The sequence below is a fragment of the Rhinoraja longicauda genome, chromosome 1, assembly GCF_053455715.1.
Source record: "Rhinoraja longicauda isolate Sanriku21f chromosome 1, sRhiLon1.1, whole genome shotgun sequence".
Taxonomy (NCBI): Eukaryota; Metazoa; Chordata; class Chondrichthyes; order Rajiformes; family Arhynchobatidae; genus Rhinoraja; species Rhinoraja longicauda.
The window spans coordinates 8930691-8952597 of record NC_135953.1 but is presented as its reverse complement, the minus strand read 5'-3'; the positions used below and the strand labels follow the sequence as shown (position 1 = coordinate 8952597).

General features: G+C 43.2%; 1 protein-coding gene across 2 annotated transcripts in view; it reads left to right on the top strand.

The window, feature by feature from the left end:
* dnaaf9 (dynein axonemal assembly factor 9) overlaps positions 1–21907 on the top strand; it is a 114410-nt gene that overhangs the window by 69894 nt on the left and 22609 nt on the right. For both annotated transcript variants that reach the window (XM_078406503.1, XM_078406413.1), the window contains 5 exons: positions 3277–3365; positions 6823–6924; positions 10217–10334; positions 17596–17684; positions 20903–21061. In XM_078406503.1, the coding sequence (XP_078262629.1) occupies positions 3277–3365; positions 6823–6924; positions 10217–10334; positions 17596–17684; positions 20903–21061 (557 nt within the window). The remainder of the gene's footprint in view (positions 1–3276; positions 3366–6822; positions 6925–10216; positions 10335–17595; positions 17685–20902; positions 21062–21907) is intronic.

Sequence of the window (21907 nt, the reverse complement as noted above, 5' to 3'; positions counted from 1 at the left end):
AATAGAGTACAAGATATAATGTTACAGCTACAGGGAATGTACAGATTTTTTTAAAAGCCCAAGGGCTGTATTGAATTAATGAATGGATGAATGAATTAAAACTTTATTGTCACATGTTCCAAGTCACAGTGAAATTCTTTGCTTGCATACTTTGCCAAGCAATGCAATAGTGGCCCATGAAGGGCGCTTACAAGTTACAAATCCCCCCCCACGCCAGTTCCCCCTTTGTTATTCCCCCACTCCTTCGCAGCGGTCCGCCCACATCGGGTTGTCCATTGTTCCTCCCCCTCCCTCATGTTGGTCCCCCCATGCCAGGTCCCCATTCGCCATTGTTCTTCACAGCCGTTGCTCCAGGCCAGGTCCCCATTCTCCATTGTTCTCCCCTCCCCCCACCCCCTCACAGCGGTCCCACCTCGCCGGGTCCCGGCTGCTCTTCCTCCTTAACAGCGGTGCCGCCACACCGGGTTCTTCTTCGTTCCTTCCCTCGGCAGCAATGACTTTACTTCACATGTCCATCTCGTCCGTCGGTCGGCGCCATTATCGGCCACCGCACTGACCTCCGCAACGTTGCCGGGTCCTCTCCCGAGGACTCCCTGGTGCCGACCCGGGCCACAGGCTCCGTCGGCTGCTCTGCTGGCCCGGGCTTCGACGACACGTGGTCTGACCCACGAGGCGAGGCTCCTCCGACCCACCAGGCGAGGCTTCTCTGACCCGCGAGGCTCCGGCCCAGACTTCGCAGCCATCCGGGAAGCATCGAGACCGTGGCGCCTCGATAAAGGCCTCTGGCCATGTTCCTAGTCCGCGGCCCGGTGAAAACCTGCCACGCGAGAAGCCTTCATTCTGCTAGTTAAAAAGATTAGGAATTCATCGTTAATGGATTAGAGGTCCGTTCAAGATTCTGATAACAGTGCGGATGAGGCTGCTCTTAAATCTGGCACGTAAAGATAGCAAGCAAAGAGATAAGGTATATCTATTTGGAGCAGCAGGTGTTGATCAGGGTTAGTCAGCATGGATTTGTACATGGGAGATTGTGCCTTACAAATTTGATTGAGATTTTTTAAGTAACCAACAAGATTGTCATGGGCATTGTCTTCAGCATGGCCTTTGACAAGGTTCTTCTGCATGGTAGCCTGCTCTGGAAGGTTAGATTGCATGGGATCTCGGGAGAGCTAGCTAACTGAATTCATGGAACGAGGCAGAGGTTCTGGTGGAAGGTTGTTTTTCGGACTGGCCTGTGATGAGTGGTGCACCGCAAGGATTGTTGCTGGGCCCAATGCTGTTTGTGGTTGATTTCAACGATTTGGATAAGAATGTAGAAGGTATGATTAGTAAGTTTGAGGATGACATTAAAGTAGGTGCGAAGATAGACTTCACTGTCTACGATGGCACCTACTTTAGTGTGGGAAGGAACTGCAGATGCTGGTTTAAACTGAAGATAGACACAAAAAGCTCGAGTAACTGAGCGGGACAGGCAGTATCTCTGACTGAAGAAGGGTCTCGACCTGAAACATCACCCATTCCTTCTCTCCAGAGATGCTGCCTGTCCCGCTGAGTTACTCCAGCTTTTTGTGTCTATCTTCAGTTTAAACCAGCATCTGCAGATCCTTCCTGCACTAAAGTTGGTGCCATCGCCGACAGTGAAGATGTTATCAAAAATTGCAGCAAGATCTTGATCGGCTCGTCAAGTGGGCTGAGAAATTGCAAATGGAGTTTAATGCAAATAAGTAAGAGATATTGCATTTCAGGGAGTCAAACCAGGGCAGGACCTTCAAAATGAATGGTATGGCCAGGGTGACTGTCCTACATCAGAGATCTAGGAGTACAGGTACATAGTTTCCTGAAAGTGATATCACAGGTAGATAGGGTGGTAAAGAAGGCTTTTGGTACATTTGGTACTCAGTCAGAGTATAGGATTTGGGATGTTACATTGCAGTTGTATAAAATGTTCGTGAGGCTACATTTGGAGTATGTATAGTCTTTTCTTTGACTGGATAGCATGCAAACAAAAGCTTTTCACTGTACGTCGGTACATGTGACAATCATCAACCTAAACTAAATGGGAAGGATGTTGGCAAGACTTGAGGATCTGAGATATAGGGAAAGGTTGAGCAGGCTCGGACTTTGCACCTTGGCGCTTAGGAGATTGAAGGGTGATCTTATAGAAGTATATAAAATCATGACACGAATAGAAAGGGTGAATGCACAGTGTCTTTTACTCACAGTAGGGGAATCAAGAACAGGAGGACACAGCTTTAAGGTGAGAGGGAAAGATTTAATGGAGGCAATTTTTTCATGCAAAGGGTGGTAGGTATATGGAAAACTGCTAGAGGAGTTAGTTGAGGCAGTTACGATAACAATATTTAAAAGACATTAGGACAGGTACATATGAGCCAAATGCAGGCAATTAGGACGTTTAGATGGGGCATCAGGCGCAAGGACGAGTTGAGCAATAGAATTCTAAAACAATTTTTTCACCGTACCTCAGTGCTTTCCCACACTGGCCATCATATCTCATCTACTCTTGTCCCACCTGCCTGTGTTTGGCCCATATCCCTCTAAACTTCTCCTATCCATGTGCCCCTCTAAATGTTTCTTAAAAGTTGCGATAATACCTGCTAAACGTTGTGATGAGTACCTGCATTCAGCCATTCAGTAAACCTAACTGAGCTATTCATGTGTAGTTCACCCAGTTTCACAGTCAGACATGTCTGTTCTTGTTTATGTATCTGTTGTTCTGCTGCAAGTAAAAATGTCATTATTCCGTTTCGGGACATATGACAATAAAAACACTCTTGACTTTCTCTTGCAATATATTGGAGGATAGTGGAGGGGGATTAGGGTGATCGAAGCCTGGAGAGAATGTTGGGAATGAATGATTAGGGTCTGGGGTGATAGTGTTGAAGTCAGATTGAAGCCATTGTTGGGGGGATAGACAGGTGAGAGTCACTAGTCTCGCTGGGGGGATATTTGAATTATGGGCCCAGAACAGCTGTCAAGTACATAATTTATTGGGAACCTATTTGTTTCTCAGAGCAAGTCAAAATCTTGATCAAAAGAGTCTATTTTAAATCACAGGTGAGACTACAAAGTCTATCCATCGGGATGTTTTTGACCCAAATTATGTCCACAACCAAGGCAGAAAATTGTTCATCTGAGCAGCTAACGATATCGAACCATGTGATTCTCATTGGCCTTATACACTGAAGGACATTAGGCTGACATCTCTACTTTTTCCATTACGTTAGGCTTAAAATTGGTCTTTATTCACATTTGCAGGTGATGCCTACATGGCAGAAGATGGGAAAATCTGGGATTGCACTAAAGATCTGTCAGAGGGACCAATTATCAGAGGAACAGAAACAATTGTAAGATTTGTCATATATATCAGAAATTAGAGTAAAACTAAATGTGTAATACAAACTAACATTTTTGCTTATATTTTCATTTGCATCTTTCATTATGTGATGAGGTTTTCTAAACTGTTTATAAATATTGTCCCGAACTTTTAATTTGTTTAACTAGAGGCACACATTAAATAAATCATCAGTCTGCATCGTACTGAACAAAATGTGTAGGAAAGAACTGCAGATGCTGGTTTAAATCTAAGGTAGACACAAAATGCTGGAGTAACTCAGCGGGACAGGCAGCGTCTCTGGAGAGAAGGAACGGGTGACGATTCGAGTCGAGACCCTTCTTCAGACTGATGTCAGGGGAGTGGGCGGTACTGAGATAAAATGTAGTCAGAGATGGTAAGACTGGTAGGAGATCTGGGAAGGGGGAGGGGAGGGAAGGAAAGCAAGGGCTACTTGTAGTTAGAGAAGTCAACACTGGGGTGTAAGCTACCCAAGCAAAATATGAGGCGCTGTTCATCCAATTTTCACTGGGCCTCACTGACAATGGAGGAGGTCCAGGACAGAAAGTTCAGCGTGGGAATGGGAGGGGGAGTTAAAATGTTGAGCAACCGGGATATCAGGTAGGTTTAGGCAGACTGAGCGGAGATGTTCAGCGAAATGATCGCCGAGCCTACGCTTGGTCTTGCCGATATACAGGAGTCCACACCTGGAACAGCGGATTCGGGAGATCAGGTAGGTTTAGGAAAACTGAGCGGAGGTGTTCGAGACCATACGCAGGTTCGGTGATCATTTTGCTGAGCACCATACTGAACAGTCATTTGGTTTAAAGGGAGCGATTGCTCAAAGCTTTGAATGTTTTTTTTATGCCAAACAGTTCACAAGTACCTGCACTGATGTACAGCACTTTGGTCAACGTGGGTTGTGTTTAAATGTGCTATACAAATAAAATTGACTTGACTTGACAAGTTGATGCACCTCATTACCTTCTCTGCTGTTGGACTCAGCACAATGTTTTAGGGGTGGAGCGTTTGGAGCATAATTCCTCATGTTGAGTTAAGAAATTAAAGACAATTAATATCTGGCCCCTCAACTTTACTTCAGCCATGGTTGGCGTTTGATCCATTAGTTTGAATCGGATCAATGGACTGGATTGAAAAGTTACGTGGTATTTAATAATTTTCCATTTACAGAGTCATAGAGTGAAACAGTGTGGAAATAGGCCCTTCGGCCCAACTCGCCCACACCGACCAACATGTCCCAGCTACACTAACTAGTTCCATCTGCCCGCGTTTGGCCCGTATCCCTCCAAACCTGTTCTATCAATGTACCTGTCTAACTGTTTCTTAAATGTTAAAACATATAAAATTATAAAAGGACTGGACAAGCTAGATGCAGAAAAAATGTTCCCAATGTTGGGGGAGTCCAGAACCAGGATTAAAAGGGAGGCCATTTTAAACTGAGATAAGAAAAAACTTTTTCACCCAGAGAGTTGTGAATTTGTGGAATTCTCTGCCACAGAATGCAGTAGAGGCTAATTCACTGGATGAATTTAAAAGAGAGTTAGATAGGCCTCTAGGGGCTCGCGGAATCAAGGGATATGGGGAAACATAGAAACATAGAAAATAGGTGCAGGAGTAGGCCATTCGGCCCTTCGAGCCTGCACCGCCATTCAATATGATCATGGCTGATCATCCAGCTCAATAACCTGTACCTGCCTTCTCTCCATACCCCCTGATCCCTTTAGCCACAAGGGCCACATCTAACTCCCTCTTAAATATAGCCAATGAACTGGCCTCAACTACCTTCTGTGGCAGAGAATTCCACAGACTCACCACTCTCTGTGTGAAGAAATGTTTTCTCATCTCAGTCCTAAAAGACTTCCCCCTTATCCTTAAGCTGTGACCCCTGGTTCTGGACTTCCCCAACATCGGGAACAATCTTCCCGCATCTAGCCTCTCCAACCCCTTAAGAATTTTATATGTTTCAATAAGATCCCCCCTCAGTCTTCTAAATTCCAGCGAGTATAAGCCTAGTCTATCCAGTCTTTCTTCATATGAAAGTCCTGCCATCCCAGGGATCAATCTGGTGAACCTTCTCTGTACTCCCTCTAAGGCTAGAATGTCTTTCCTCAGATTAGGAGACCAAAACTGTACACAATACTCCAGGTGCGGTCTCTCAAGGCCCTGTACAACTGCAGCAGAACCTCCCTGCTCCTATACTCAAATCCTCTTGCTATGAATGCTAACATACCATTCGCTTTCTTCACTGCCTGCTGCACCTGCACGCTTGCTTTCAATGACTGGTGCACCATGACACCCAGGTCATGTTGCATCTCCCCTTTTCCTAATTGGCCACCATTCAGGTAATACTCTGCTTTCCTGTTCTTGCCACCAAAGTGGATAACCTCACATTTATCCACATTATATTGCATCTGCCATGCATTTGCCCACTCTCCTAATCTATCCAAGTCACTCTGCAGCCTCCTAGCATCCTCCTCGCAGCTAACACTGCCACCCAGCTTCGTGTCATCCGCAAACTTAGAGATATTGCATTCAATTCCCTCGTCCAAATCATTAATATATATTGTAAATAACTGGGGTCCCAGCACTGAGCCTTGCGGTACCCCACTAGTCACTGCCTGCCATTCCGAAAAGGACCCGTTTATTCCTACTCTTTGCTTCCTGTCCGCCAACCAATTCTCTATCCACCTCAACACTGAACCCCCAATACCGTGTGCTTTAAGTTTGTACCCCAATCACCTATGTGGGACCTTGTCGAAGGCCTTCTGAAAGTCCAGATATAACACATCGACTGGTTCTCCCTTATCCACTCTACTAGTTACATCCTCTCAAAATTCTATAAGATTCGTCAGGCATGATTTGCCTTTCATAAATCCATGCTGACTTTGTCTGATGATTTCACCACTTTCCAAATGTGATGCTATCACATCTTTAATAACTGACTCGAGCATTTTCCCCACTGCCGATGTTAGGCTAACTGGTCTATAATTCCCCGTTTTCTCTCTCCCTCCCTTTTTAAAAAGTGGGGTTACATTAGCTACCCCCCAATCCTCAGGAACTACTCCAGAATCTAAAGAGTTTTGAAAAATTATCACTAATGCATCCACTATTTCTGAGGCTATTTCCTTAAGCACTCTGGGATGCAGCCTATCTGGCCCTGGGGATTTATCGGCCTTTAATCCATTTAATTTACCTAACACCACTTCCCGACTAACCTGGATTACCCTCAGTTCCTCCATCTCGTTAGATCCCTGGTCTCCTGCTATTTCCGGCAGATTGTTTATGTCTTTCCTAGTGAAGACAGAACCAAAGTACTTTAAATTTACTAATGTGATACATTAGCATTAAAGGTGCTATTATTTCTGAAGTCCTTATACTTCAATTGTAAATTGAAACTTTGTCAGAATGACCCTTGATTCATTAGGGTGTTGTTCTTTCTTCTCTTTCAGACATTGCGACTTAGAAAAGGTTTTTGAAGTCCAATCTCGAGCAAGAAATGAAGAAAGGAGCCGTCTAAAACAATTCAGTGCTGATATACCAGGACTTGATGTGTAAGTATACTATTGAGGTTTGCTAACAGTGATGTTTCTCTTTTCATCTTATCATTAACCTATTTTTTTCTACTTGTGTCTTAAACTTAATTTCTTTGATCAAAATCCCCAGCCCATGATATTTTTCTTGCAACCAAATTAATAATTTTTGTGTAGAGATAGCAAGTGAAACCTTGAAACAGGAGATAGAATCAACCTTTTATCGTTTCATAGAAAAATAGGTGCAGGAGTAGCCCATTCGGCCCTGTGAACCAGTTTGGTTTGGGGTGGGAAAGGATGAGTTAACCAGGGAATTGCAGAGGGAATGGTCTTTGTGGAAAGCGGAAATTTGGGAGGATGATCTGTTGTTCCGAAATTTTCTCCGAAATTTCCACCACCTCCCAAAGGAATCCCACCACTAATCACATTTTCCTATCTCCGCCGCCTTCCGCAGAGACCGTTCCCTCCGCAACTCCCTGGTTAACTTATCCCTTCCCACCCAAACCACCCCCTCCCCTGGTTCCTTAGCCTGCCACCGCAGAACATGCAACACCTGCCGCTACACCTCCTGCCTCGACTCTGTCCAGGGACCCCGACAGTCCTTTGAGGTTAGACAGAGGTTCGCTTGCACCTCCTCCAACCTCATCTACAGTATTTGTTTTTCAAGATGTGGACTCTTATACATCGACCAGACAAAATGCAGACTAGGCGATCGTTTCGCGGAACACCTTCGCTCAGCCCGCCTGAACCTACCTGATCTCCCGGTTGCTGGACACTTTAATTCTCCTTCCCATTCCTCCACAGACCTTTCTGTCCTAGGTCTCCTCCATTGTCAGAGTGAGGCTAAACACAAATTGGAGGAACAGTGGTATGAATATTGATTTCTCTCACTTCAGGTAGCCCCGGCATTCCCTCTCACTCTATCCCTCCCGCACCCAAGTCGCACTAGCTTCTCATTTTCACCCTGCAAACAGCTAACAATGGCCTGTTTCCTTTATCATTGTAACTTTTTTGCATATCTTTCATTCATTGTTCTTTATCTCTGCACATCACTGACGATATCTCTCGTTTCCCTTATTCTAACCAGTCTGAAGAAAGGTCTCAAACCGAAACGTCATCCATTCCTTCTCTCCAGGGATGCCTGTCCCGCTGAGTTACTCCATCTTTTTCTGTCTACCATTCAGATAATAATCTGCCTTCTTGCCACCAAAGTGGATAACCTCACATTTATCCACATTATACTGCATCTGCTATCGAAGTCACCCTGCAGCCTCATAGCCTTCTCCTCACAGCTCGCACTGCCACCCAGCTTTGTGTCATCCACAAACTTGGAGATGTCACATTTAATTCCCTCGTCTAAATCGTTAATATATATTGTAAATAACTGGGGTACCAGCACCGAGCCTTGCGGCACCTCACTAGTCACTGCCTGCCATTCTGAAAAGGACCAGTTAATTCCTACCCTTTGTTTCCTGTCTGCCAACCAGTTCTCTATCCATGTCAATACCCTGCCCCTAATACCATGTGCTCTAATTTTGCAAATCTACTTTTCAATTGAATCCAATTAATATTGATGATCTAACTTAATATTATATTCCTGCTGTCTTCCCATACTCTTAAAGCTCTGCACAACTAGAAATATATCTATCTCCTTTTATAATCCAATGCAAATATAGTAATTGTACACAAACGTTTGATATTTTTAAAGTTACTTCCATTTTTGAAGCTTAACTCACGTTTAACTTGGAACGTACGGAAAGCATATGTGAATTTATTTGCAATCTAATCCATAAAGATTTATGTTAATTATAGACAATGGACAATAGGTGCAGGAGTAGGCCATTCGGCCCTTCGAGCCAGCACCGCCATTTATTGTGATCCTAGCTGATCATTCACTGATCAATCAGTACCCCGTTCCTGCCCTCCCCACACCCCCTGACTCTGCTATCATTAAGAGCTCTATCTAACTCTCTCTTGAAAGCATCCAGAGAATTGGCCTCCACTGCCTTCTGAGGCAGAGAATTCCACAGATTTACAACTCTGAGTGAAAAGGTTTTTCCTCATCTCCGTTCTAAATAGTCTACCCCTTATTCTTAAACTGTGGCCCCTGGTTCTGGACTCCCCCAACATCGGGAACATGTTTCCTGCCTCTAGTATGTCCAATCCCTTAATAATCTTATATGTTTCAATAAGTTTCAATTAGTTTATTATTGTCACGTGTTCCGAGGTACAGTGAAAAGCTGTGTTTGGCATGCTATCCAAACAGATCAGGTATACTATACATGAATATAATCTAAACAAACTCAAGGATAAAAGTTAGACCAAAGGGGAAGAGAGAGAGTGCAGAATATAGTTCTCAGCATTGTTACGCATCAGTTCCATTGACAAAATCCAATGTCCACAGTACCCTAGTCCATGGAAAGACAGTTAAGAAGTCTAGTAACTATGGGGAAGAAGCTGCCCCCAAGTCTGATCCTGCACACTTTCATGCTTCTAAACCTGCTGCCGGAAGATAGCAGGAAGAAGGAGGAATGATTGAGTGGGACGCGTTGAGTATATTGGCTGCTTTTCAGAGGAGGCGTGAAGTGTAGATGGAGTCAATGGTAGAAAGTCTGATCTGAGTGATGGACTGGGTTACATCTACAACTGTGCAGTTTCCTGCAACCTTGGGCAGACATGTTCCCAAACCACACTGATGCGACCCAGCAGTATGTTTTCTATGGTGCATCTGCAGACGTTTGTAAGAATTATTGGAGACATGCCGAATTTTCTCAGTCTCCTCAGAAAGTAACGGCATTGATGTGCCTCCTTGGCTGTCGCATCAATGCAGTTGGTATGGCCAAACAAAGCTTTTCACTGTACCTGATACATGACAATAATAAACTGAATTAATATTATTTTTTAAGGATTAGATTCCGAAGAAATTCACATACTCTTTCTGTAAGTTCCGAGCTAAACATTAGTAAAGCTTCAAAAATGGAAGTAACTTTAAAAATCATTGACAGTGATGGGGGCATGTACTCCACCATGCTTCATGAAGTTGATAGCTAGTTCCTTCCTGACATTGAGGGAGAGGTTTTTTTCCTGATACCATATTCGTCAGTTCCTTATCTCCTGCCAGTTTTCCATCTCATCATTGTTCGTGATTCGGTCCACCACAATGATGTTATCTGCAAACGTAGATGGAGTTAGAGCTGAATTTGACCGTACTGTCGTGAATGTATAAGGAATAGCTAGATAATCTTGGTTCAATTTAAACAGACCCATTTGGCCCAACATTGGAAACTAGATGCGTCTTATCCCTTGTTTACAGGTTTGTACAACATTTTGCCGTGAGCAGCATGACCCACGAGCCAGTCAGAAGATCTGATTTACCCATATTATTACAGCAACCAAGTTCGTTCTCTTCAGAGAGTGATGATCAGAATAAGGTAATGAAGCACTCTTTTAGTCCTTCAGTACAAATAAAAATGTAACCTACTTTTTCATTATTATCAGGAAATTGTTTGTGGATTGTTAAAACATGAAACAAAGGCAATTGGACAGATGCATGAATCGGAGAGTTTTAGAGGGATATAGGCCGAATGCAGGCAGGTGGAACTAATGTAGATGGGGCATGGCCAAGTTGGGCCGAAGAACCTGTTTCCTTGCTCTATGATTGACTCTATGAATGCTTATGCTCACTTTGTGTTAGTACAGGAAAGGCACAGTGCTAACTTAAAGTATTGAAGTACATACTTTATTACATTATTTATTTCTATCCATCTACACATTTATATTAATATTTCACAGTAGATTGAAAGATACAAAAGTGAAAAAATTGCTGTTGCTGTGAAAATTCAGAATAAAAAGTAATATGTAACGTAAAGCATTTCGCTCCTGGTTCCAATTGACCTGCTGAACATTTCTAGCATTTCATTTTTTATGTTGAAAGATGTATTGAATGTTACTGTCAAGATATTATTAGAGTGCCAAGAAAATATGAGTATAATTATGCCTTGAAAATCAAAAGACCAGCAGATGTGCAAATAATCAGCACATGCAGCATGGTTCTGTGAAGAAAGATCGAGTTAACCTTTCAGGACAATGATCCTTCATCAGAACTCATCATCACAATAAAATGTTAACTCTTTTTTCACACAGTGATCTTTTAGATATATTTTGCAGTCACTACCTGTATCCTGTTTATATTATAAGAATTGTATATTTTTTGTATTTATGGCTGGGTTAAAATTACTTAATTTGTTCATGCAAGTGGTTATGCACTTCATGCTCCTCTGGCAGATATCTGTGAGAAACTAACAACTGACACACACAATTCTATGGATTCAGAATTTTTTTTTTATTATTATAAATACTCTTCTCTGATGCATTGGTACTGTTTTCTACAGCATAGAAACGGGCTGTTCGGCCCACCAAATTCAGGTAGAGTTTTTTGCCATTTTCCGCACTAATCCTTTTTACTAGCATTAGGATAACATTCTTCTGTGCCTTAATATGTAAATGTCTGTCAAAATGTCTCTTAAACATGGTAATTATCTCTAATGCAGATATAGCCCACACTTTGTAAAAAAAAAACCAACCCTCCTTTAAAACTCCTACCTGTCACCTTAACCAATGTCCTTTGTTTGATATCCTTGCCATGGAGAAAAACAATTTTGACTACCTATTTTATTTATGATTCTCATAATCTTATGTACTTCAATTGGTCCTTTCAGCCTTCTCCACCCCAGGAAAAAGAAGCCCAGCCTATCCAGTTACTCTCCATATCTAAAGTCTTTGATTCTAGCAACATCCTGGTGAATATCCTTTGAATTCTCTCCAGTGCACTCGTTTGGCGATCAGAAATTAACACAACGTTCCATGCAGCTAAACCAATACTTTGTACAGTTGCAATATAATGTTTCATCTTTCGTAAGCTATGCCCTGATCTGTGAAGGTTAGCATGCCGTATATCTTCTTCACCACCTTATTGACTTAAAAGCTATTGGCACGCTGGTCTGCATCAGTCAGGGAATTGAATGTACAAATTGGGACGTCACAATATGTTAGAGTGGTTTACATCTGGAAGGAATACAATGCCAGAGGAGGTGTTGGAGTGGAGATAATTTCTAAGTTTAAGAGGCATTTTGACAGACGCAAACAGCAATGCACAGAAAGATGCTCTCCTATGGTGAGTAAATAACTAATACAGAAAATGGCAAAAAAATTAAGCACGAACATGGAAGGCCTAAGCCTGTTTCTGCACTGTAGAGAAACAATATCAATGCATCAGAGAGGCAAGAGCATTTATAATCATAAATGTTTTTTATTCCACACAGTTATGTACAGGACACTGGTGAGTGGGCACTTGGATTATTGGGTTCAATTATGGATCCAATTAGCCAACTTGGCTTGCATCCCATGTGCCTTAACCTTCTGAAATAGCCTACCTATCTAGTTGAATGCCTTATGACAGGTATGACAGGTTATATCGACGACATTAACCATCCAGACTTCATCAACCTCTCTTGTTACCTCCTCAAAATACTTAGCGAGGAATGTTCACTATCCTGATCATTTTCTAAATGAACTCCTAGCTCTCGGAATTTTCTCTAACATTTCTAACCACTGATGACTGTAGTTACCTGGCTTATCCCTGCTTCCTTTCTTGAAGTATTGTTGGGTAAGGAGTTCCAGATCGTAGAATCAGCACATTGAAAGCATGCAGATATATTTCCAAATTAGGATTATGTACAAATTTGAGGAGTTGCCATAGAGTTGATGATGGGGATACAGATAAGGGAGATTTTATAGACAATAGGTGCAGGAGTAGGCCATTCGGCCCTTCGAGCCAGCACCGCCATTCAATGTGATCATGGCTGATCATTCAAAATCCGTACCCCGTTCCTGCCTTCTCCCCATACCCCCTGACTCCGCTATCATTAAGAGCTTTATCTAGCTCTCTCTTGAAAGCATCCAGAGAATTGGCTTCCACTGCCATCTGAGGCAGAGAATTCCACAGATTTACAACTCTGAGTGAAAAAGTTTTTCCTCATCTCCGTTCTAAATGGCCTACGCTTTATGCTTAAACTGTGGCCCCTGGTTCTGGACTACCCCCAACATTGGGAACACGTGTCCTGCCTCTAGCATGTCCAATCCCTTAATAATCTTATATGTTTCAATAAGATCCCCTCTCATCCTTCTAAATTCCACTGTATACAAGCCTAGTCGCTCCAGTCTCAACATGCGACAGTTCCGCCATTCCGGGAATTAACTTAGTGAACCTGCGCTGCACTCCCTCAATAGCAAGAATATCCTTCCTCAAATTTAGAGACCAAAACTGCACACAGTCCTCCAGGTGCGGACTCACTAGGGCCCTGTACAACTGCAGAAGGACCTGTTTGCTCCTGTATTCAACTCCTCTTGTCATAAAGGCTAACATGCCATTAGCTTTCTTCACTGCCTGCTGTACCTGCATGCTAACTTTAAGTGACTGATAAACAAGGACACCCAGATCTCTTTTTACTTCCCCATTTCCTAACTTGACACCATTCAGATAATAATCTGCCTTCCTGTTCTTACCACCTTGCAGTACCCCACTAGTCACTGCCTGCCATTCTGAAAGGGACCCGTTAATCCCTACTCTTTGTTTCCTCTCTACCAACCAATTTTCTATCCATGTCAGTACCCTACCCCCAATACCATGCGCTCTAATTTTGCCCACTAATCTATGTGGGACCTTATCAAAGGCTTTCTGAAAGTCCAGGTACACTACATCCACAGGCTCTCTCTTGTCCATTTTCCTAGTTACATCCTCAAAATAAATTCCAGAAGATTAGTCAAGCATGATTTCCCCTCCGTAAATCCATGCTGACTCGGAACGATCCTGTTACTGCTATCCATATGTTCCGTAATTTCTTTATTTACAATTGACACCAGCATCTTCCCCACCACTGATGTCAGGCTAACTGGTCTATAATTTTCCATTTTCTCTCTCCCTCCTTTCTCAAAAAGTGGGATAACATTAGCTACGAAAAGATGAGGTACGAGGGTAAACTAGCCAATAATATAAAGGAGGATAGCAAAAGTTTTTTTAGGTACGTGAAGAGAAAAAAAATTGTCAAGGCAAATGTGGGTCCCTTGAAGACAGAAACAGGGGAATTTATTATGGGGAACAAAGAAATGGCGGACGAGTTAAACCGTTACTTTGGATCTGTCTTCACTGAGGAAGATACACACAATCTCCCAAATGTTCTAGGGGCCGGAGAACCTAGGGTGATGGAGGAACTGAAGGAAATCCACATTAGGCAGGAAATGGTTTTGGGTAGACTGATGGGACTGAAGGCTGATAAATCCCCAGGGCCTGATGGTCTGCATCCCAGGGTACTTAAGGAGGTGGCTCTAGAAATAGTGGAAGCATTGGAGATCATTTTTCAATGTTCTATAGATTCAGGATCAGTTCCTGTGGATTGGAGGATAGCAAATGTTATCCCACTTTTTAAGAAAGGAGGGAGAGAGAAAACGGGTAATTATAGACCAGTTAGTCTGACATCAGTGGTGGGGAAGATGCTGGAGTCAATTATAAAAGACGAAATTGCTGAGCATTTGGATAGCAGTAACGGGATCATTCCGAGTCAGCATGGATTTACGAAGGGGAAATCATGCTTGACAAATCTACTGGAATTTTTTGAGGATGTAACTAGGAAAATTGACAGGGGAGAGTCAGTGGATGTGGTGTACCTCGACTTTCAGAAAGCCTTCGACAAGGTCCCACATAGGAGATTAGTGGGCAAAATTAGGGCACGTGGTATTGGGGGTAGGGTACTGACATGGATAGAAAATTGGTTGACAGACAGAAAGCAAAGAGTGGGGATAAATGGGTCCCTTTCGGAATGGGAGGCAGTGACCAGTGGGGTACCGCAAGGTTCGGTGCTGGGACCCCAGCTATTTACGATATACATTAATGACTTAGATGAAGGGATTAAAAGTACCATTAGCAAATTTGCAGATGATACTAAGCTGGGGGGTAGTGTGAATTGTGAGGAAGATGCAATAAGGCTTCAGGGTGACTTGGACTGGTTGTGTGAGTGGGCGGATACATGGCAGATGCAGTTTAATGTAGATAAGTGTGAGGTTATTCACTTTGGAAGTAAGAATAGAAAGGCAGATTATTATCTGAATGGTGTCAAGTTAGGAGGAGGGGGAGTTCAACGAGATCTGGGTGTCCTAGTGCATCAGTCAATGAAAGGAAGCATGCACGTACAGCAGGCAGTGAAGAAAGCCAATGGAATGTTGGCCTTCGTAACAAGAGGAGTTGAGTATAGGAGCAAAGAGGTCCTTCTACAGTTGTACCGGGCCCTGGTGAGACCGCACCTGGAGTACTGTGTGCAGTTTTGGTCTCCGAATTTGAGGAAGGATATTCTTGCTATGGAGGGCGTGCAGCGTAGGTTCACTAGGTTAATTCCCGGAATGGCGGGACTGTCGTATGTTGAAAGGCTGGAGCGATTGGGCTTGTATACACTGGAATTTAGAAGGATGAGGGGGGATCTTATTGAAACATATAAGATAATTAGGGGATTGGACACATTAGAGGCAGGAAACATGTTCCCAATGTTGGGGGAGTCCAGAACAAGGGGCCACAGTTTAAGAATAAGGGGTAGGCCATTTAGAACGGAGATGAGGAAGAACTTTTTCAGTCAGAGAGTGGTGAAGGTGTGGAATTCTCTGCCTCAGAAGGCAGTGGAGGCCAGTTCGTTGGATGCTTTCAAGAGAGAGCTGGATAGAGCTCTTAAGGATAGCGGAGTGAGGGGGTATGGGGAGAAGGCAGGAACGGGGTACTGATTGAGAGTGATCAGCCATGATCGCATTGAATGGCGGTGCTGGCTCGAAGGGCTGAATGGCCTACTCCTGCACCTATTGTCTATTGTCTATTGTCTACCCTCCAATCAACAGGAACTGATCCTGAATCTATAGAACATTGGAAAATGATCACCAATGCATCCACGATTTCTAGAGCCACTTCCTTAAGTACCCTGGGATGCAGTCCATCAGGCCCAGGGGATTTATCAGCCTTCAGTCCCACCAGTCTACCCAACACCATTTTCTGCCTAATGTGAATTTCCTTCAGTTCCTCCGTTACCGTAAGACCTCTGTCCACTAGTGCATCTGGGAGATTGTATCTTCCTTTGTGAAGACAGATCCAAAGTACCTGTTCAACTAGTTTGCCATTTCCTTGTTCCCCATAATAAATTCATCTGCTTCTGACTTCAAGGGACCCACATTTGTCTTAACTATTTTCTTCCTCTTCACATACCTTCACATAAAGAAGCTTTTACTATCCTCATTTATATTCTTGACTAGCTTACCTTCGTACCTCATCTTTTCTCCCCGTATTGCCTTTTTAGTTATCTTCTGTTGCTCTTCAAAAGAGTCCCAATCCTCTGGCTTCCTGCTCATCTTTGCTATGTTCTCTTTTATTTTTATACTGTCTTTGGTTTCCCTTGTCAGCCACGGTCATCTCTTACTCCCCTTAGAATCTTTCTTCCTCTTTGGAATGAACTGATCCTGCACCTTCTGTATTATTCCCAGAAATACCTGTCATTGTTGTTGCACTGTCTTCCCTGCTAAGGTATCTTTCCAATCAATTCTGGCCAGCTCCTCTCTCATGCCTCCATAGTCCCCCTTGCTCAACTGCAATACTGGCACTTCCGATTTTCCCTTCTCCCTCTCAAATTGTAGATTAAAACTGATCATATGATCACTACCTCCTAATGGCTCTTTTACTTCGAGTTCCCTAATCAAATCCGGTTCATTACACAACACTAAATCCAGAATTGCCTTCTCCCTGGTAGGCTCCAGTACAAGCTGCTCTAAGAATCCATCTGAGAGGCACTCCCTTTCTTGGGGTCCATTACCAAGCTGATTTTCCCAGTCTACCTGCATGTTGAAATCTCTCATAACCACTGCAGCATTACCTTTGCAACATGCCAATTTTAACTCTTGATTCAACTTGCACCCTATATCCAGGCTACTGTTTGGGGGCCTGTAGATAACTCCCATTAAGGTCTTTTTACCCGTACAATTCCTCAGTTCTGTCCATACTGATTCTACATCTCCTGATTCTATGTCACCCCTTGCAAGCGACTGAATATCATTCCTTACCAACAGAGCGACCCCACCCCCTCTGCCCACCTGTCTGTCTTTTCGATAGGTCATATACCCCTGAATATTCAGCTCCCAGCCCTGGTCCTCTTGCAGCCATGTCTCTGTAATTACCACATCATACTTGCCAATATCTAACGGAGCCTCAAGCTCATCCACTTTATTTTTTATACTTTGCGCATTCAAATACAACACTTTAACTTCGGTATTCACCTCCCCTCTCACACCGGTCACTATTTGTCGGAGTGGTCAAGGCAGCTAACTGCAGTTTGTTTTTTGGATGGTGCACCTTGCAGCCATAATGTGAAAATTGTTTTGAACATCTTGAGGTGTTGTTGGAACTGGGTTTACCTGAGTAATTGGAAGATTTCCATCACTTGGGCCTTTCTTTTGGTGGTAATTTGTGAATTCCCTAAAGGCAAATTTCCGTTATCTGAACTGCTGTATCTTGTTTCATTTACTCTAAACTGATATTTCATTTTCCCATTAAACAACGTTTGTTCACCCTGTTTCACTTAAATGGATTTATTTCTTCTGCATTTGTTGCAGATGGTGATCACAATTGTTGCGGGTCTACCTGGCAGTTACAAAGAAGAACTTTGTACCTACATTGTTAATTTGACTCAAGAGCATGGAAGGTCAGCAAATTAAAGGATTAGTTGCAATTTTTTAAAGTTTATGATTTAAACTACTTTTCGTAATCATTTTTAACAAAAATGCACAATGAGAAAGTTTCATGGTCATAAGTGTTGCTCTGCGGCAATAGTCATCAGAGTACACACAATTTTTACTTTCATTTCACGTATTACGCTGAAACTGGTGAATTAATATTTAATTACACAACACAAGGAATTACAGATATCACAAAATGCTGGAGGAACTCAGTGGGTCAGGCAGCATCTCTGGAGAGAAGGAATGGGTAACGTTTCGGGTCGAGACCCTTCTTCAGACTGATGTCGGGGCCGGGACAAAGAAAGGATGTAATTGGAGACAGGAGTCTCCAAGTCGGAGTTGTCCCGCCCCCCCCCTGACATCACCAATTTGGTGATGTTCTGTTCTATTTCATTCGTGTTGTAGTTGTGATCAGCCATGATCGCATTGATTGGCGGTGCTGGCTCGAAGGGCTGAATGGCCTACTCCTGCACCTATTGTCTATTGTCTTTCTGGTTATATTAACTGAGCAATGAATTGTGTTTCAAACTACATGGCATCAAAGTGAAATGTGTTATTATGTTATCAGATAAAATTTGTTTGAAGGATTTTTCAGTTAAAATGTATGTCTTCAACATGCAGGTAGACTGGGAAAATCAGGTTGGAAATGGACCCCAGGAAAGAGAGTTTGTAGAGTGCCTTTGAGATGGATTCTTAGAACAGCTTGTACTGGAGCCTACCAGGGAGAAGGCAATTCTGGATTTAGTGTTGTGTAATGATCCTGATCTGATAAGGGGACTAGAGGTAAAAGAGCCATTAGGAGGCAGTGATCACAACATGATAAGTTTTACTCTGCAAATGGAAAGGCAGAAGGGAAAATCGGAAGTGTCAGTATTACAGTATAGCAAAGGGGATTACAGAGGCATGAGGCAGGAGCTGGCCAAAATTGACTGGAAGGAGGCCCTAGCAGGGAAGACGGTAGAACAGCAATGGCAGGTATTCCTTGGAATAATGCAGAGGTTGCAGGATCAATTTATCCCAAAGAGGCGGAAAGACTCTAAGGGGAGTAAGAGACACCTGTGGCTGACAAGGACAGCATAAAAATTAAGGAGAGGAAGTATAACATAGCAAAGAAGAGTGGGAAGACAGAGGATTGGGACTCTTTTAAAGAGCAACAAAATTTAACTAAAAAGGCAATACGGGGAGAAAAGATGAGGTACGAGGGTAAACGAGCCAATAATATAAAGGAGGATAGCAAAAGTTTTTTTAGGTACGTGAAGAGGAAAAAAATAGTCAAGGCAAATGTGGGTCCCTTGACGACAGAAGCAGGGGAATTTATTATGGGGAACAAAGAAATGGCAGACGAGTTAAACCGTTACTTTGGATCTGTCTTTACTGAGGAAGATACACACAATCTCCCAAATGTTCTAGGGGCCGGAGAACCTAGGGTGATGGAGGAACTGAAGGAAATCCACATTAGGCAGGAAATGGTTTTGGGTAGACTGATGGGACTGAAGGCTGATAAATCCCCAGGGCCTGATGGTTTGCATCCCAGGGTACTTAAGGAGGTGGCTCTAGAAATAGTGGAAGCATTGGAGATCATTTTTCAATGTTCTATAGATTCAGGATCAGTTCCTGTGGATTGGAGGATAGCAAATGTTATCCCACTTTTTAAGAAAGGAGGGAGAGAGAAAACGGGTCATTATAGACCAGTTAGTCTGACATCAGTGGTGGGGAAGATGCTGGAGTCAATTATACAAGACGAAATTGCTGAGCATTTGGATAGCAGTAACGGGATCATTCCGAGTCAGCATGGATTTACGAAGGGGAAATCATGCTTGACAAATCTACTGGAATTTTTTGAGGATGTAACTAGGAAAATTGACAGTGGATGTGGTGTACCTCGACTTTCAGAAAGCCTTCGACAAGGTCCCACATAGGAGATTAGTGGGCAAAATTAGAGCACATGGTATTGGGGGTAGGGTACTGACATGGATAGAAAATTGGTTGACAGGAAAGAGTGGGGATAAATGGGTCCCTTTCGGAATGACAGGCAGTGACCAGTGGGGTACCGCAAGGTTTGGTGCTGGGACCCCAGCTATTTACGATATACATTAATGACTTAGACGAAGGGATTAAAAGTACCATTAGCAAATTTGCAGATGATACTAAGCTGGGGGGTAGTGTGAATTGTAAGGAAGATGCAATAAGGCTGCAGGGTGACTTGGACTGGTTGTGTGAGTGGGTGGATACATGGCAGATGCAGTTTAATGTAGATAAGTGTGAGGTTATTCACTTTGGAAGTAAGAATAGAAAGGCAGATTATTATCTGAATGGTGTCAAGTTAGGAGGAGGGGGAGTTCAACGAGATCTGGGTGTCCTAGTGCATCAGTCAATGAAAGGAAGCATGCAGGTACAGCAGGCAGTGAAGAAAGCCAATGGAATGTTGGCCTTCATAACAAGAGGAGTTGAGTATAGGAGCAAAGAGGTCCTTCTACAGTTGTACCGGGCCCTGGTGAGACCGCACCTGGAGTACTGTGTGCAGTTTTGGTCTCCAAATTTGAGGAAGGATATTCTTGCTATGGAGGGCGTGCAGCGTAGGTTCACTAGGTTAATTCCCGGAATGGCGGGACTGTCGTATGTTGAAAGGCTGGAGCGATTGGGCTTGTATACACTGGAATTTAGAAGGATGAGGGGGGATCTTATTGAAACATATAAGATAATTAGGGGATTGGACACATTAGAGGCAAGAAACATGCTCCCAATGTTGGGGGAGTCCAGAACAAGGGGCCACAGTTTAAGAATAAGGGGTAGGCCATTTAGAACGGAGATGAGGAAGAACTTTTTCAGTCAGAGAGTGGTGAAGGTGTGGAATTCTCTGCCTCAGAAGGCAGTGGAGGCCAGTTCGTTGGATGCTTTCAAGAGAGGGCTGGATAGAGCTCTTAAGGATAGCGGAGTGAGGGGGTATGGGGAGAAGGCAGGAACGGGGTACTGATTGAGAGTGATCAGCCATGATCGCATTGAATGGCGGTGCTGGCTCGAAGGGCTGAATGGCCTACTCCTGCACCTATTGTCTATTGTCTTCAGTAATTTTTTTAAGCAAATTAACTTTAACTTGAATGCCACATTAATCATCTGACATCTCTGAATTAGAACAATTAAATTTATTTCCCTCACAGCTAATTATTGTTTTTTATAATTATAGATGGTCAGTTTACCGGCAGATGCTAGATAACTGTGAGCCATTCAATTATGGTCAAATCCACCATTTTCTATCAAGTGTTCTCGAAGCACAGAGAAACAGAACAGTTCGCCAATCTGTATACTCACGAAGGAAAGTGAGATTACTGATCGTCACACCAGGGTGAGTAATTCATGGTAACGAGAATGCAAGCATGTTCCACTGTCAGCATGTTTTAGGGTGAGGTTGTAAGAGATTGCAGATGCTGCAAACTTGAGCAACGAACAAAGTGCTGGTGGAACTTAGCAGGGACAGGCAATATCTGAGAATGGAATGGACTGATGACATTTCAGGTCGAAACCCTTCAGAACGATGGAGTGAGAGGAGAAAGTTGAAAAAAAAGAGGTTGGGGAGGAGCAAAGCCCAGCATGTGATAGACGGATACATGTGAGATGCGGTCATTGGCAGATGGGTGTAGATAGTGACAAAGGCTCAAAGTGAAAAGGAGACTAAAGGATATTGGTTAAGGAAGAAAGAGGTGTGAAATGTTAATCTGTGGGGAGAGCCATGATTTGGAAAGGGAGAGGGGGATGGGAAAGAGGAGGGATGAAAAGGAAACGGGAGACTCGGAGATGAAAGGGGTGGGAGATGAGCAGAGGAAAGGAGCGGGTGACCAGGGTGAATGAACATTAAATTCTTCAATTTCAAGTGATATACACCTAACCCCAATTTATCTTCGTCTCCTGGTTATTACTCGTCCCCAACCTTGTGCACACACATTTCTCCCACCATCTGCTGAATTCTTCCAGCACTCTATTTTTGTTATGTTTTAGGGTGTGGTGTGGTGGGGCAATGTAGGAATTTGAATGTGGATTTTTCATGTTGTTGCTTGTCATTCTTTCTCTTATAACACCATGACATTTCATCTATATGTGCACGGAGATTTTCTGTCTTGAGATATTGTTAACTATTGGCGCGTCCATCATTTTTATGTAATAGTAGATCGTCGGTAATTGATAAACTAATGAC